The 13,513-nt window shown below is 41.8% G+C and overlaps 1 protein-coding gene across 4 annotated transcripts in view; it reads left to right on the forward strand.

The window, feature by feature from the left end:
* SYT5 (synaptotagmin 5) overlaps positions 1-13,513 on the forward strand; it is a 51,476-nt gene that overhangs the window by 31,083 nt on the left and 6,880 nt on the right. For all 4 annotated transcript variants that reach the window (XM_060780466.2, XM_060780464.2, XM_060780465.2 and 1 more), the window contains 7 exons: positions 5,125-5,283; positions 5,817-5,998; positions 7,205-7,324; positions 8,249-8,416; positions 9,068-9,235; positions 11,397-11,514; positions 12,045-12,178. In XM_060780466.2, the coding sequence (XP_060636449.1) occupies positions 5,133-5,283; positions 5,817-5,998; positions 7,205-7,324; positions 8,249-8,416; positions 9,068-9,235; positions 11,397-11,514; positions 12,045-12,178 (1,041 nt within the window). In that variant the 5' untranslated portion in view covers positions 5,125-5,132. The remainder of the gene's footprint in view (positions 1-5,124; positions 5,284-5,816; positions 5,999-7,204; positions 7,325-8,248; positions 8,417-9,067; positions 9,236-11,396; positions 11,515-12,044; positions 12,179-13,513) is intronic.

A 13,513-nucleotide genomic window follows, 5' to 3' on the forward strand; every position in this document is an offset into this window, starting at 1 on the left:
AGAAATGGGGAGAGGTAGGGAGGCAAAGGAGTGGGAAGCTAGACTCCACAGTTCCTTAGAAGGGAAAGGAAGAGTGAGTGGTGAAAAGAAGGCGTCACTAGAACTCCTGGATCCTTTGGAAGCAGAAAGGACTTGGAGTGAGAAAGTAACATGGAGAGTAGTAATTGGGAAGTGTGGCCTTCTCTGGCAACTGAGATCATAGCGCAATAGCGCCACAACCCAGCCAGTCCTGGCCCAGCTGCTCTCCGAGGTCCTGAAATCCAGCACGGCGTGCCTGCGATACGTGCCTTCCCTGACTGTGTTGTTATTATTATAGGGAAACTCCCCAAGGGACTGCTGGCCCCCTCCTTCCTCCATTCCAGCCAAGCTGTTGCCATTCTGTCCATCAAGCATCAGGGGAGATGCTGTGTCCAATCAGGAGCTGCTGCTTTGTAATAGGCACTGGGGAGTCCTGACAGCTGCTCTCTTCCTCCTCCTCCAAACCCATGATGCATCCAACATGCTTGTAATAACAGAAGGGGAGAAGAGAGACCAAGAAGAAAGTGATTGTTTTGGTGTGCGCAAGTGAGATGTGCACACAGAAGGGAAAGTCCACTCTTCAGTGGAGCAACAAACAGCCCCACAGCACCTTTAAGCCCAACAGATTTATTTCAGCATGAGCTTTTGTGGATTACGATCCCACTTCCTCTGATCCAAGGCGTATCATCTGTCAGGTGTGCCTGTGTGCAACGCTGCGCAGCTGTGTGGGTGGGATCAGAGCAAAACAGAAGGAAGTGGTTTCTGAGCCAGGAGAACTCGTGCTAGGATGAGTTTGTCAGCTCCAAGAAAAGCATTTGTTGCTTTGCAGAAGCTGACAAGCACAGCTGTCCCTTTGGAAACAGCCCCAGTGTTACAAAGAAAGTGGCATCCCAAAAGATCCTTCTGCCAAGAAACGTCAGACAAAATGGTCTAAGATCATGTGGCTGAGATCTGTGGTTTGTTTTTATCAGCGCATGGGGTGGGGCTGTTTGTTTGTTAAACAAACTCCCATCGTACCACTGTGTTAATCCCTGAGATGCTCAGCCGTAGCATCTCTGCTCTCGGCATTCTCGCTGCCTGTTAAAAGGCACAATAGTCACTGCCAGCCTCTGTTGCACAGCTTTAAAAAGGCACATGGAAAACAGCTGAAACCTGGGAGCTCTTTTTCCAGCTTTGGAAGGGATAATAATAATAATAATAATAATAATAATAATAATAATAATAATAATCTTTACTTATACCCTGCCACCATCTCCCCGAAGGGGACTCAGGGCGGTTTACATGAGGCCAAGCCCAGTAGTGCATTACAACAAAATAAAACCAAAAACACAAAACAAACATTGCAACATCTTATAATTCCTAATTCTGTGAAAATTCTGCAGGAATATGTGTAAATTGCAGCCCTGGGTGGCACAGCAGGTTAAACCACTGAGCTGCTGAACTTGCTGACTGAAAGGTTGGCAGTTCGAATCCAGGGAGCAGAGTGAGCTCCCACTGTTAGCCCCAGGTTCTGCCAACCTAGCAGTTCAAAACATGCAAATGTGAGTAGATCAATAGATACCACTTTTGCAGGAAGGTAATGGTGCTCCATGCAGTCATGCCGACCACATGACCTTGGAGGCATCAGCTTAGAAATCGAGATGAGCATCACAGAGTTGGACATGACTAGACTTAACATCAAGGGGAAACCTTTACCTTTACTTATGTGTAAATTCTGCCAAGTCAAAACAAAATGTCCAATTTAATGTGTGATAGCTGTAATTAGACACAGTGAAAATAGATTCTCACTGACTGGAAGGGAAATGAAGGCAAGTCCAGACAAGGCTGAGAAAGGAACAGCCAGGAGATAGAGGCATTCTTAGTTTGGTTCAGTTTTTATTTGGAGTGCTATAATGCTGTGATTTCACTTTAATGGCCATGGTTTCATCCTATAGAATTCTAGATCTTGTACCCTTCCTTAAATCACCAATTGAATTCCATGGAATGGAACTATGGTAGTTAAAGTAGAATAATAGTACTATAATAATGTACTAAAATTGGTTCCTCTGAACACATTGCGTCTTGTCAGCATCCTTCTTGAACTGGGCACAGGGTTTCAGATGAGGTCTGACCAAAAGCAGAATCGCATAGTACTGTTATTTCTCTCCATTCAGACCACATGTCAAACTGAAGGCACCTGGGCCAAATTTGGACTGCCATGTTATTTTATGCACCCTTCCAGATAATGGACTACAACTCCTATATTACCCCTCATTAGACATTATAACTAGAGCTGATGGGAGTTGTGATGCAGTAACATCTGGAAGGTTGGTTTGTGGGGAAAGTGGGTTTTGAATGTAGATACAAGGCTTGTGGGAATGGTGACTGGCTTTAAAATGTCATTTAATTTTTCCTCAACCTCAGAACCACAAGCTGTTGGGTTGCAATTCCCATAATTCCCAGTCTGCATGGTGGATAATAAAAAAAATAATGGTAGTTGTCATTCAATAACATCTGGGAACCCTCACTGGGTAAAAACTAAAGCATTCTAACGACTATGTGAAAAGATTATAACTGACCCTCTGTATCCATGGATTTTTTTTTTGTTCATAGATTTAATAGCCCTTTGAAGGCAACCATGAGGCTGATATGGACTTCACTGAAAATGAGTTAGACAACCCTGATCTGGATACTAAATAGTTTAGTTCAGCTAAGTGTTTGGCCATGTCTCTGTGCCTTTTAGAAATGCTTGTAAAACAGAAGCCCTTTGCCCTGCTTATCTGAAAATTGATAAGGCCAATGCCCTGGAGAGCTGGTCTATGTGGAAGTAATAAAATGCCTGACATTTTTCAAGCCGCTTGGCTGGAGAAGGCTAAAATTACAGGCAGCAAAAGACTGGGTGGGAGAACAAAAACAAGCTTATCAGAGCCAACCAAAAGGAATGACATTTTGAAAATTAAACTGAGTGGGGAAAGGAATGCATCCATTTTTGTTTTTACTACTTCAGGAGAGAGTGGCCATGTTCGAGTTCTCCAACCCAGTGGCTTCTCCAAGACATGTTTATGAAAGTTAACAAGAGTCAACATCTTGTAGTGTGCATTCACAGGGCTTGCCTCAGGAGACCCTTTGGATAATTCCAGTCAAGGCCATGCAATATGTGGTCTCCAGATGTTATAATCTCCAGATGTTTTAGAGACCTATCAAATGATGAGAGTGGCAGTTTGTGGGGTTGCAATGCAATAACATCTGGAGGGTGATACACCCTCAGAATAAAAACCATGAGATCAATAACATCTGCCAAGTGTTTTTCTAGCCATGGGGCTGTTTGTTGTGGTAGCAGTTGTAATATGATTTAGTTTCATATTTTAAAAGCTGGGTGGCATTCTCTTAGGCCATTGTAAAATGACTTAAGAATCAAGTAATGGGGAATTGCAATGTTGCACAACACTGGTAATTTGCATGGGGAGAAGAGATGTAGCTGTCAAAGGCTTTCGTGGCCGGAATTACAGGGTTGTTGTGAGTTTTTCGGGCTGTATGGCCATGTTCCAGAAGCATTTTCTCCTGACATTTCACTTGCATCTATGGCAGGCATCCTCAGAGGTTGTGAGGCTGAGAACAAGCCATGAGAGTAAAGCCAAAGATCCACCTAGAGGAAAAGTGTTCTTACCATATATCAAGGGAACCACTGATTGCATAGGGAAGCTGATGAAGAAACACAACCTACAAACTATCCACAGATCCACTAAAAAAATCCAACAAATGCTAAATCCAGCAAACGACAAGAGGGGTCCTCTCACTGCTGCAGGAGTCTACCATATACAATGCAGCTGTGGACGAGTCTACATAGGGACAACCAAACGCAGAATTGCCCAAACACAAATCAAGGAACATGAAAGGCACTGCAGCTACTTCAACCAGAGAAGTCAGCCATAGCAGAGCACCTGATGAACCAATCTGGACACAGTATATTATTTGAGAACACAGAAATGCTGGACCACTTCAACAACTACCATGTCAGACTACACAGAGAAGCCATTGAAATCCCCAAGCATGTGGCCAATTTCAACAGAAAGGAGGAAACTGAATAAAATCTGGAAATGAATAAAATGAATGAATAAAATGAATAAAATCTGGCTACCGGTATTTTTAAAAAACTCTAAAATCATAACAGTAAATAAAGAATAACACTCAAGAACAGGGGAATTCCAGACAAGAAATAATCAGGGCCAGTTAATCACTTCCCAACAAAGGATTCCCCTAGGGCAGTAAGAAGCCAGACCTTGAAACCGCAAGACCATTAAATGCTAATCAAGGTGGCCAATTGAAACATTCACACCTACCTCAACCAGACAAGAGTTCTTTCTCCCACCCTGGACTTTCCACAGATATATAAACCCCATTTTCCTAGTTTCCAACAGACCTTGCAACCTCTGAGGATGCCTGCCATAGATGCAGGCCAAACATCAGGGAAGAATGCTTCTTGAATATAACCATACAATCTGGAAAACTCACAACAACCCAGAGATGTAGCTATTTCTCCAGCACCATTGTGCAGACATCAAAATGGCTGTAGCACAACAGTCCTAATGTACAATGTGTACCAATGCTCAATGTGTTTCCAATGCTCAATGGGAACATTTCCACATTGCTGCTCAAATTTCTTGACCTATGCTTTGTAAATACACTGAGGGGAGCTGGTGAGGCAAGCTGACCTGCTTTTCCCATTTCTCTCTGTTTTGTTGCATGCTCAGTAAAGGATTCTGGAGGCAGCTGCTATTTACCTTGCCTGTTGTAAACAAGCATACTTAACGGTAGTAGGATCAGTTGAAGTAAATCCCATTCTTTCTAAGTGTGTTTTACTGCAGTATTTACTATAGGCATACTGCTGCATCCCAGACCCAAAAGTATGAGTTACTTTGACACCTTCCCAATGCCAATGCTCCAAAATAAACACTATGGAGAATGAGGAGGTGTAAAAGGATTTTGTAAAAAGGAGCGCCTTTGTCAGAGACTTTGTTAACTGAAGCATGCCTGTATATAGGAGTGGTAATCCAAATCTTTGCTTTAAGAGGGTTAAACTTGTCACTGAAAGGGTTTCATCACTCTTCATTCTGCTTCGTCTTCCAGGTTCCACAATGAATGCAGCACGGAGGTCAGCCCGAGTGGATTCAGGGGCGACGGAGTCCCAGATGGAGCCGTCGCTCAATGCCACTGAAATGCCCAGCAAGGAGAATGTTTTTTCCGACATGAAAGACAAATTCATGAACAAACTGGGAAAGCTGCCAAGTGCGTAGAGCTGTGCTCACATCTTTCTCCTTCCCATCTCAGATTTCAGATTGCAGAGAGGGCAGGATTCATCCAAGTTGAAAGGGCACCAGCTATTATAAAAATGTTTTCTGAAATAAATTGGAGTCACGTAGTCTGCCATTTCTCAGCCAACTTAAGACTTGGCTTGAATTTTAAAACATAGACAATGCACAGGGCTGTGTCCTATAAAAAAAACCAAACTGGAGAATGTGTTACCAAAAAATGTCACCTCTATCTCTTACAAAATATAGTTCCAATTTCCAAGTGAGCAATGTAGCATATCATTGTGATGCAATTTTTGCAAAGGCCAAATCTTATCGCTCTTGGAGGTGGAGCTGATTGTGTGGCAAGGCAATTTTAGAAGAGACGTTGTGTGTCCAAATGACATGATTTGAGTGGCTAGGGGTACGGATTGTGTGAATATCGTGGCAATCTATGAATGGTGACTCTGCCCCCCCCCCCCCAAGAATCCATCCTCCACATCTTCACCCTCTTCTTGTGCTCCCCTCCAGTTCCACCTTGGGCTTTGGCTGCGATCATCATTGTTGTTGGAGTGCTACTTCTGTGCTGCTGCTTCTGCGTCTGTAAAAAATGCTTTGGCAAAAAGAAGAAAGGAAAGAAAGGGAAAGACAAAGTGAAGGCGCAGATTAATATGAAAGAGGTGAAGGAGTTGGGCAAAAGCTACATCGATAAGGTAAGTGGCATCATTTCAGTGGCTGTTGTAAAACCCTTCGACCTATTATCTTTAATTACATTCAAAGAGATCTCTTTCCAAAAGGAAACCCAGTTTGCAGATGAGGAAGAGCATTTTATTTCCTCCTCATCTCTGACCTAAGAAGCCGAGCAAGAGCTCATGTTTGCTTTGCTGAATCTCTGGTGTGCTCAGAAAGTAGGCAGAAACTGACTCTCTAAGGGTGCATCTACGCTGTAGAATTAATGCTGTTCAGCACAACTTTAACTGACATGGCTCAATACTATGGAATAATGGGATTTGTAGTTTGGTGAGACACCAGGACTATTTGGCTGATAAGGCTAAAGGCCTTATAAAACGACAGCTCTCGTGATTCCATACCATTGGACCATAGTTGCTCTCTCATGATTCCATACCATTGAGCAGTTTGACATAGTGGTGTCAAACTGCATTCATTCTATAGTGTGAATGCACCCCAAGACTTCTTCCTAAGCTCAGCACTGTTAAACCCTCTGCTATTCCCCAAGTCTTACAAATAGTAGAGGGGTTCTTTCTGAACTTGTCCTCTTCATAGTTTCACTCTCCTATGATAAACTAACTATTGTGTTTGTGAGCATTGGCTTTTCAAATGCAACAGACTTTTCCAACCTGGCAGATTCCTGATGTGTGGGTCTATAACTCCCATCCTCCCCCATAATCATGACCAAAAAGATGAACTAATGAAGAAGAGAGAGAGAGAGAAAGAAGAGAGCTGCATCCCATTTTTAAAATAAACCACACAATTGGTTTTTCTTACTGTCCTTTGAGTACAAAGCTTAGCTGAAGATGGAAGAGCCAGGCTGTCAGCTAATGTCTGTAGCAGCAAAGAGAAAAAAGATGTAAAACCTTGAGCAGTGAACTTCTCTGCTTCTTCCTTTGTACAATATTCATGAACACTGTCTCTTCAAGCAGGATCCCCTTCAGAATTGAATTGAATTTTTAATCATGCTCATGGAGAAAATCTGCCACATGAATTCACCTTTCCACCCATATCTTTAGTCTACTTGTTGACCTTTTACACTTGCGTGCCACATCCCAAGCTAAGCAATAGAATTTTAAGTCTGCATATCACGAAGTTTTTGGCACTATAACATTTGCCTTTGTTATTTTCCATGTAAGCAAAAGGAAGACTTGTTGGCTTCCCTGCTCATTTTTCCGTCTTTCTTCTAGGTTCAGCCCGAGGTAGAAGATTTGGACCCATCACTGCTGCAGGAGCCCAAAGAGGAGAAGCCACAGGAAAAGCTGGGGAAACTCCAATACTCACTTGACTATGACTTTCAGAGCACACAGGTGGGAATGGTCAATGCTTGTTCCCTTTTTAGTCTGGAACAGACCAGGTTAGCCACTCACAAAACAAGCAAATAAGGCACTGCAGCACTGGAAAAGAGTGCCAAAATACACATAAATGTACATATCTACATGTTTGTTTATTTATTTACTAGCCATCCCCTGCCATACGTTGCTGTGGCCCAGTCTGTGTATTTGTGTTTTGTGTGTGTATATATTTGTGCATATGTGTGTTTGTGTATATATATGTGGTTTTGCGCATGCGTTGTAATGTCTTTTTTTTTTTGCTTTTAAAGTCCCTTCTGCTGTGTTTTTCAGTGTTTTTATGAGTGACGGTCACTTGTTGACCTGATAGGTGTATTGTGTCCAAATTTGGTGTCAATTGGTCCAGTGGTTTTGAGTTATGTTAATCCCACAACATTACATTTATAGATAGAGAGATAGAGAGATTATTTATTTATTTACGACATTTATATGCCGCCCTTCTCATCCCAAAGGGGACTCAGAGCGGCTTACAAGATATATATACATACAATATATTATATTATTAGCATAGTACAATATCAGTATCATATATTACTATATTATACTACACCATTTTATGTATAGGTGCAAGTTGTAAAACAATTGCTCTGATCTAAATAGAAATATACTACATCCCTTTGTCACAAGGAGGACCATGATCAAATGACCTGCTTGCTAGCTCAGTCTGCTTCCCAATTGTTGACTGTGGATGGCGGCTTAAATACCCATATCTCTCTGTCTTTATGCCTCTTTTATCTTTAAACTGGATTCGAACTGGTCATCCTTTGGGGGAAGGTCATTTTCTGCAATAGGATGCCCTCTTGTTGTGGTGGTGTGCCTTCATGTCATAACTAACTCATGACAACCCATCTAATGTTTGCCTATGTTTGCACCTTTCCACAGCTGGTAGTGGGCATTATACAAGCTGCTGACCTGCCAGCATTGGACATTGGAGGTACCTCTGATCCTTATGTCAAAGTCTTCCTGCTCCCAGAGAAAAAGAAAAAATATGAGACCAAAGTCCATCGCAAAACTCTCAACCCCACGTTTAATGAGTCCTTCACATTTAAGGTAAGGTTCCCTTGCTTTCCCTTTTCCCCAAAGCTCCAGAAATATGTTGTGCATTGTTCTTCTCAAATGTCACCTTCATTTATAGCTTTAAGCTCTCTCCATCCTTCATGAATCTTCATTTTTCTATCTCACATCACACTCCTTTCATTCATTACTCCATTTATTACCTCCTTTTTTTCTTCCTTGAATTATAAGGTGGCTTACAAAACATAAAATAGTTACAAAGAAAAGTTCAAATTGAACTAGTGATGTGTACAAAGGCTAGAAAGATCTATATCAATAGAACAAAAAACAATGTAAAAACAAATCAGTTAAAAGGCAAGATGTGGACAATACAGTGTAGTATTAAAAACTTCCACAAAACAAAAAAACTGAATAGCATCATGGAGGAAGCCAGTCAATCAATTCTACAAAGAGATTTCCAAAACTTTGCAGCAGCTACCAAACAGACCTTCTCCCAAGGTCAAAACAGTGTATCTGCATGGATGGTACAATCGGGAGAAGGGCCTTCCCTGAAGATCTCAAATCTTCTGTAAGGTCATTTAGAAGACTACGGTCCTTTAGAGAGCTAGTGACACTTCAACAAAACCAATAACCTTTCAATCAAGAGTGGCTTTCTTCAATCCATTATTCCTTGTGTTTGTCATTTAGGTTCCCTACTCAGAGCTGGGTGGCAAGACCCTCGTCATGTCTGTCTATGACTTTGACCGCTTCTCCAAGCATGATGCCATCGGTGAGATCCGTATTCCCATGAACACTGTAGATCTGGCACATGTGATTGAAGAGTGGCGGGACTTACAATCAGCAGAGAAGGAAGAGGTAGGTACTAATGCTCAGTCACTGGCAGGACCATCTAAATGTTCATGTAAATCTTCCATTCTATTGCTATGATAGTTTGAAAGACTCAGCAACAGTAGTTGGAAGCAAGCATGAGATTCTGATTGCAGAATCAGCATTCCAGCAGGATTGGTGCTAGTTCTGTAGCTTAAAAAAAGTGTTTATAGGAGAGGCTCCACTACATTCTTCCCCTCCCTGTATATGGAGGTCATTTCCAGAAGCTTTTCTGTCAATCTAGCATGGCTCTATCATTAGGAGAGAGAAGCAGTAGCATTAGCTAATGTTAGGGTTGACAATTGCATGGGATCAATTCTGCCCTGCTCCACCGTCCATGAGCTGCTCCCATCTAATGTACTGGAGTCCCTGATGGTATAATGGATTAAACACTTATGCAAGCAGGACTGAAGAGTGACAGGTTGAAGGTTTATTTATTTTATTTATTTGCTTCACTTTTATACCGCATATTTCAGCCCTTGACAGGCGACTCAATGCGGTTTACAGTGCAATTAAAAACACGGCAATACAACAACCGGGACGACAACGTCGCTCCACAACAATTAACATAGACAGACAAATCGACAAACAACATATATAGCGCCTCCGTTAAAGTCAGATCCATTCTCATAGTCATTGTGCCGTTCCTATGTTCAGTTACCGTCTTCCTTAGTTAGTTGCATTGCTTAGCCGAACGCTTGTTCGTAAAGCCAGGTCTTGACCATTCTCCGAAACGCCAGCAACGAAGGTGCCTGTCTGATGTCAGCTGGCAAGGCATTCCATAGCCGAGGGGCCACCACTGAGAAGGCCCTGTCTCTCATCCCCGCCAAGCGTGCCTGTGACGCAGGCGGGATCGAGAGCAGGGCCTCCCCAGACGATCTTAATGTTCTAGTCGGTTCGTAGGCGGAAATGCGTTCGGAGAGGTAAGCGGGGCCAGAACCGTTTAGGGCTTTATAGGCTAAGGCCAGCACCTTGAATTGAGCCCGGTAGCGGATTGGCAGCCAGTGGAGCTGGCTCAACAGAGGAGTGGTGTGCTCCCTGAGTGCCGCTCCAGTTAGCAACCTGGCTGCCGAGCGCTGGACCATCTGAAGCTTCCGGGCTGTCTTCAAGGGCAACCCCACGTAGAGCGCATTGCAGTAATCAATCCGGGATGTGACCAGAGCGTGGACCACCGTGGCCAAGTCCGACTTCCCAGGTTCGAATCTGGGGAGAGGCGGATGAGCTCCCTTTGTCAGCTCCAGCTCCCCATGCAGGGGCATGAGAGAAGCCTCCCACAAGGATGGTAAAACATCAAAACATCCTGGAGTCCCCTGGGCAACGTCTTTGCAGATGGCCAATTCTCTAACACCAGAAGCAACTTGCAGTTTCTCAAGTCACTCCTGACATGGGAAAAGGATCGAATGTACTTCTTGGTCTATTTCCTCTCCAACATGGCAACTGGAAGAGATGTCATATCATCCCCTATCAGCATTTTGGAGAAGGAAATGGAGGGAAAATAGAGCATTGGGAGCTCTGAGTGGTGGATTTGTATTGATGTATTCATTTATATCCCATTTGCCACAAAGTGTTTGGTGTGTGTTGATGTACATTTGAAGAACTTTGAAAAGATGGAGGCAATTTTTGCATGGAAACAGCTTTTAAAAAAGCAATATGTGATACCATGGTAAAATGAGAAGATGGGAATGGTGCTTCTTTTAGATTCTTCCAGGAAAAACTAAACTCTTGCCTTTTTCCATTCCACACAAAAATGGAGATGATTCCCATTTTTATAAGAGTTAAAGCATACTTCTTACACTGACCCATGGATAAGTTAATTTTTGGGTGGGGGGAGTAATTTTATTTTACTATAATTTGACTAACAAGTAGTTCTTCATGTAGAGCAAGAGTACTGTTTCTTTGTCCTCTTGCAGTGAAATGTCCAGTGGCAATTTGAATATTCCGTGTAATTTGAGCAATGAGTCTACTCTTGTACTTGCCTTAACTTTAAAGGATCTATCCAAAGTGCCTACTCTGTTTTGGTACAGAATTTCAGAACCTTGGATAGCACAGTTTAGGCTAAGGCCTAGAACAGACTTAATAGCTGCCACTGAAAATATTTCAGGCTGGCCTTGATTCCAGCTCAGAATCTGTCCTGTTTGTCTTCCTTCAGCATGAGAAGTTGGGGGATGTCTGCTTTTCACTCCGGTATGTCCCTACAGCTGGGAAGCTGACCGTGATAGTCCTGGAAGCCAAAAACCTCAAAAAGATGGATGTGGGAGGTCTTTCAGGTAAGAGGTTACCATTGTGATAAACTAAAATATATAAAGGATGAGAGCATTGGGACCTAGCTGCTCTCCATAGGCATTTTCTTCTCCCAATTTCTAATTTCCCAATTCTCAGGGTACATATTAAATTAATACATTTGGGCAATCATTAAAAATCACAAAAGGGTATGTTATGCAAAGTTTATGGTGTTGCAAAAGGCAATAAGGGTGGAGAAAAAGAGGAAAGATTAAAGAAAACCCCAAAAGGCTTGGTCTTAAAGTCCTTATGTCCCTACCATATTGGGATGGTGAAGGAAGAGTTCTCACTAATCCACAAATCCCATGGCTCCATAGGATGCTGCCGTGGCAGTTAAAGGTGGAAATACCACTGTAATTTGTGTAATACGAAAATGTTACTGGAAGTGCTGCCTGAAGGCACTTCACTCCCTCATTCTCTTCTTCTGGAGCATATCGTTCGTCACCATGACTCTAATGTTTCCTTTTCTCTTTCTGCATTCCCTATCTCAATCTCTCCTTCCCAACTCCCATTCCAGACCCCTATGTTAAAATTCATCTCATGCAGGGAGGAAAACGTATTAAGAAGAAGAAAACAACCATAAAGAAGAATACATTGAATCCTTATTATAATGAGTCCTTCAGCTTTGAGGTGCCTTTTGAACAGATCCAGGTAAGCCTCCTTTCCTGGGCCCCACATAGCTGTATAAAATCCACATTGAACTGGATTACATGGCAGTGTGAACTGAGGCCCCTTCCACACAGCTGAATAAAATCACACATTATTTGCTTTGAACTGGAATATATGGCAATGTGGATTCAGATAACCTGGTTCAAAGCAGATATTGTGGATTATCTGCTTGATAATCTGGGTTATATGGCTGTGTGGAAGGACCCCTAATCTCCCATTTCACTTATACGATGCCTATCCTGATTTGGAATATGGTGATAACATTCCCAGATTATTTTCACCTTGCCAAAAGTTGACATTGCATGTTCAAAACATTTGTATTTTTTTAAATGGAGAGAAATTGCTTGTTTTTTAAACTTGCATGGTAATTTGCATATTACTTTGAACCCCAGCAAGCAGATATAGTTAGTTTTTAATTTGATATAACCCAACTTTCTTTCAGAACTGAGATACAATGCAATTTATACATAATGCAGTCAGCCTTCCAGATTTATGTGTTTAACTTTTAGGAATTCAATTATTCGTGAATTTGATTAATGTGTTGTTTCTACGAATCTCTAGATTCTCCAGCAGAAGTTGACCATAAAGTTGTGCTGAAGGATCAAGAGATTCTCTAGGCTTCTTTAGGTACTTGTAAACTCCCCCGCCCAGCTTTTTTTTAGGAGTCATACTAGAAGATGTAGGGATTCTGCAATATTGGAGAGTCTTCTGCATATTTTTAAGAACCAATGAAAAAAAATAAAAATTGCAAATAATTAAAATTCCATTAAACTTGCTATAATTTGATAATATGAAAACAGAGATGAAAATACCTGTAGAACCTCTAAAATAGCGATGTTATTGGAAAAAATAGTGGGAATGATAGCAGTAATAAGTAATAAACAAATAGTTACTGTTATTTTTGTTTTCGGCACCTTATCTGTAGCAATCCATCCGTAGTCAAAATCTATTCTGAGTAGAAATGTATTTGCTTGGTAATACAAAGATCAGATTAGCCTCCTTGAAAAGGGAGTGCCATAATCATGGGGTCAATTGAACATAGTCCCACACTATTTTTTGTCATTTCTATTCCATGTTCAAATAGCTCACTAGCTTGCTGTTAGACATGGCATCATGCTATAGAGTCTCGCGTCCTTCCACATTCTGGCTTATGTAACCAATGTGAGTCTTTGTAAATTTGTCAAATGACACTCTGTAATACCACTTACATAACAAATATTTTTCCTCCTTGGAAGAAGTCTATGAGAAAGATTTTCAAATATTCCAAATTCTTCTCCGTGAACAGGAACATGCTATGTTTGCTCCTGTTTTTGAATC

The sequence above is a fragment of the Anolis sagrei genome, chromosome 6 (genome assembly GCF_037176765.1).
Source record: "Anolis sagrei isolate rAnoSag1 chromosome 6, rAnoSag1.mat, whole genome shotgun sequence".
Classification (NCBI taxonomy): domain Eukaryota; kingdom Metazoa; phylum Chordata; class Lepidosauria; order Squamata; family Dactyloidae; genus Anolis; species Anolis sagrei.